At 38.7% G+C, this 4,178-nt stretch overlaps 1 protein-coding gene across 1 annotated transcript in view; it reads right to left on the reverse strand.

Annotated features, from left to right (window-relative positions):
- LOC106535856 (uromodulin) overlaps positions 1-2,546 on the reverse strand; it is a gene marked incomplete at its 3' end in the record, with an annotated part of 6,654 nt that extends 4,108 nt beyond the window's left edge. Inside the window, exons 1-4 of the mRNA XM_014032991.1 lie at positions 2,272-2,546; positions 1,936-2,013; positions 1,068-1,520; positions 184-343 (exon numbers count right to left, since the gene is read on the reverse strand). Coding sequence (XP_013888445.1) covers positions 184-343; positions 1,068-1,520; positions 1,936-1,981 — 659 coding nt within the window. The remainder of the gene's footprint in view (positions 1-183; positions 344-1,067; positions 1,521-1,935; positions 2,014-2,271) is intronic.
- Positions 2,547-4,178: the final 1,632 nt, after the last annotated feature.

Raw genomic sequence — 4,178 nt, forward strand, 5'->3', positions numbered from 1 at the left:
GTTGGTGGTGTTGTAGTTGTTGTAGGTGATGTTGTAGTTGTTGTAGTTGGTGGTGTTGTAGTTGTTGGTGGTGTTGTAGTTGTTGTAGGTGATGTTGTAGTTGTTGTAGTTGGTGGTGTTGTAGTTGGTGGTGTTGTAGTTGTTGTAGTTGGTGGTGTAGTTGTAGTCGGTGGTGTTGTAGACGTTGTAGTCGGTGGTGTTGTAGTTGTAGTCGATTGTGTTGTAGTTGTTGTAGTCGGTTGTGTTGTAGTTGTTTTAGTTGGTGGTGTTGTAGTAGTAGTTGTTGGGGTTGTTGTTGGGATTGTATATACATGGGGTGGTGGTGGTGGTGGTGGTTTAGGAACTAAAGACAAAGACAAAGGAAACACTTGAGATGATTGAAATACCATCAGTTAGATTGCTGTTGGGTAAAAAGTAAAGCTGCAAAGGCACAACAATGTCATCATTAAGAAACTTTATAGGAAGATGCTAGAAATATTACTTTACAATTGGTCTGTTTTATATATTTATGCACCTTAGGCTTTTGTTGTTAGTCTTTATTCACTTTAAATGTTTTATCTACTTTGTTACAGTCCATCTAATGGAATGTTGTGCCCCACAAGTTCCTCATTCTTCCCTTCCTTTTCTTTCATCTCAAGCATCTAAAGCAGCTTTTGGTATAAAGGCAGTGACCACTGGATATACCAAATATTTTATGAAAATGTAAAATATGACTGCGTAATATTTTAATATTACCAGTCAACTCCACCATCACATTCTCTTTGTCACAAGTCAATAAGCTGTTAAAATGCTTCTTTCACAAAGTGAAATAAATATAAACAAATTTGAAAAAATCTTGGAATCCATTCTCTTTTAGGAGGACAAAGCCACTTTTGCTCAAAAATGTACACATTTTAATAACATTGCTTAATACTTACTGTTTTTAACAAAGACTATAATGTAAAATGATGCAGCAATCATGTTAAATAATGTTAAAGCAAGAACATTTTTTTCTTTTTTATCAATCAAAATTAAGGTCAGAGGAGAAAGAGGGAGAATAGGAGAAGATATTGAGAATGGAACAGTACCTGAACAATAAGCAGTGTCTCTGTAACTTGGTATCACAAGTTTGTAGATGTAGAATTGGCCAGGGCACAGTTTAACCTGGATGTTGWGTTGGGGATATTTACAGCAGCTATCATCCCAGGCAGTACACACTGAGCAATCATGAATTTGATTCAGCTGGGTGGGATGGGGTCCATTCAGCCACATRGGACCATGGGTTCCACACTTCKTTACCGGTACACACTTCTCTGGAAGTTGAGCTTCACTTGTCCCAAGACGCAAGCGATACCAGCCTTGAAAAGTAGCATCTTGGTCACCGTGTATGTTGGTGTTGTCTGAGTAATCTACTGAACGCCAGGGGTCATTCATCACAGTGTATTGGTAACAGGGGTCGGCACACTGAAGACCATTTTTCATAGTGAGGCAGTCGTAGCCTGAAGAGCAACTCTTGCCTCCACAGGGGATACGTTGTGCCTCTTCATGTTAACATGTAAAAAAGGAAAGGATGCTATTAGACATTTTGACCATGTTAAACACACAAACATCCGACTGACTGAATTAATCAGGCTTTGTTTTTTAAACAGAGCTGATTTAACTTTTTACCAATATTGAATGTATCACAAAAAACTCTTTGATTTGAGGTGTCAGTCAATGTATCTTCAGAATATCCATATTTACAAGCAGGAGGACTAGTTTGTTTTAAAGACATCAAAATATTACTGACAAAAATACTGACACAGAAAATTAAAACGTTTCTTTTTGTTTTCAAGTGTGAAGATAAATGTTGTAACTGCTTGCAGATATAAATTTTTTTTGCTTATTTATTCAGCCGTGAACCAATAAAAAAGTATGACTGTTTCTGTTTCAGTGGCTGATGTGTTTGGACATTACCTGTCAGTGCCAGGAGAACACACAGGTAGATCAGGGGGCGGAGCATGTTGCAGATTTGTCCAGCAGCTTATCTGAGACCTGGAGGACACAGTTGATTGGACAGCTCAGTGCACATTTGTCATAAATCACATTTTTATAAGTTTACTGGTATTAAAGTATGTATACATCTTCACTGCTCCAATCTGATATCTAACTTCAAACAGGTAAACATATCCTTATTAGACCACAGGTAAATGACCTGTCTCTCCATTTATCATTTTTGTCATATGCTAAAATGCAGTTTGAGAGTATAAAACAAAACATTTGCCATGCACCATAGACTAAAACTTATCTTACTGTTTGGAGGATGAGGATGATGAAGAGTCAGGAGGCTCTCTGTGGATGTTGCTTCAGTTGGTTGGACAGATTCGTCTGGKGATGTTTCTGTCTCGAAACTGCTGCTCTATCTCTCTGTTGCTGTCTCCCTCTTTTTATGTCCATCTTCATCACTGCCCACGCCCTTCCCAAAAGCAGGGTGTGGAGGAAGACTTTTCAGGTAATCATCGTGTTTCCAAATAAAACCTTCCCTAGAGTTTAATGTTTGAACACAATTAGTTAGGTATGTAAACGTAATGAGGATGACCTACTAATGCTGAAACTGGCATCAGAATGAGGAAGAAACATGATTGAAGTGACTTTGAATGTGGCGTGGTTCTTGGCGTCAGACAGATCTGTTGACAAACTGACCTGTTTATARTTGAATGGTTTTATCTTTCTTTGGTCCGATAGTTTGACTAACACATACTGTAATCCACAATGATGGAGAAAATAATATATGTGTTATATTTAAATACTTCTGTTGTGTTGTGTTAGTCCCACATGTGAAATATAATCACATCAGTCCCAACCAACCAAAAAATAATTAAATATATTGATTGATAATTCATTCTAAATTATTTTTATTAATTTATTCATTTAAAACAAAATTAAATCTACATAAAATAAAAAATACAAATCACAAATCAAATTGAAGACATCAGGAAGGAAAAAATCTTATCTACCCTTTTTTAAAAAAATTATTCAAATGATAATATTATTGAAGTAAAAAAAACATCAACCATTAAATTAAAAATAATAGGAGACTTGCAACCAGTCCAGGGGGTATTCCGCCTTGCCTCTCTCATGGAAACTGCAGGAGAGATCAGCCCCAGCTCCATAGTGACCCCAAATTTACACTTGATGCGGTTCCGCTCTGCTGCACTGCGCAGTTCGCAGCTTGTCGTTTGCAACCCAATTTAAACAGAATCTGCTCCGCTCTGGTGCAAAACACAGAGGAGGTCTGGGAAGCTTATGCAGGTAAGGCGAGATTGCGTGATAAATCCAGTGGTAAATTCAGAAAGTAGAACAAAACTAGAAGCCCTCGGAGAGCGCAAACCTCCGCCAAGTCTGTACGTTTGTGTGTGAGTGTGTGTATTTGTGTTATATGTGATTTAATACGTTTTTAGTCATATAAATGTATGTATGTTTACAACTGCTTTACAATAACTGAACATGTAATAAACCAACCCATTCTCACTCCCAAGTCGTCACATATTGACACTTTTCCAAGGTTCCCACTACGTCCGATTTTGACGCGCAGGGTACCCCCGTCACGTCAGTTACTGACGAGATGGGGCGAAATATGTTGTCATATTTTCAGAAAGTGTAGAAAATGCGCAAAAACGACCGTTCCAAAGCCTGAAATTACCTTTGTTCACTTTAGACATGCTGTCCCTGACCCTAGTACCTGAAATTAACCATTTTTAGAAAATGTACGAAATTCACGTCAACATGTTCTAAAGCCTAAAATGACCTAATATTCACCATGGACATCCTACCCCTGATCCCAGTACCTAAACTTAACCATTAATCCTGATCCCTCATGTTAACCTCAGACCCCCGACCCAAAGACCCCTGGTGGCGCAACCAGCCGGGGGCGGCAAGGACTGACGCGAGGGGGTCACCTGATGCGTCAAAATAAGATGCAGAGGGAACCTTGGAAAAGCGTCAAAATGTGACGACTTGGGAGTGAGAATGTGTAGCCATTTCAGCACTTTCACCCATCCTGAAGCGCACAGCTTTCCAGCCAAAGCCTTCCAGCCGTATTCTTTTTTTTTGCTTTTGCAACCTTGTAAACAGAACTATACCATCAATAGGAAAAAAAATTGTATAGGTCCTCTGGACGGGTTCTTCTTTAATGAAACGTTTCGTCTCTCTTCCAAGAG

Source organism: Austrofundulus limnaeus, unplaced genomic scaffold, assembly GCF_001266775.1.
Source record: "Austrofundulus limnaeus strain Quisiro unplaced genomic scaffold, Austrofundulus_limnaeus-1.0 Scaffold1593, whole genome shotgun sequence".
Classification (NCBI taxonomy): domain Eukaryota; kingdom Metazoa; phylum Chordata; class Actinopteri; order Cyprinodontiformes; family Rivulidae; genus Austrofundulus; species Austrofundulus limnaeus.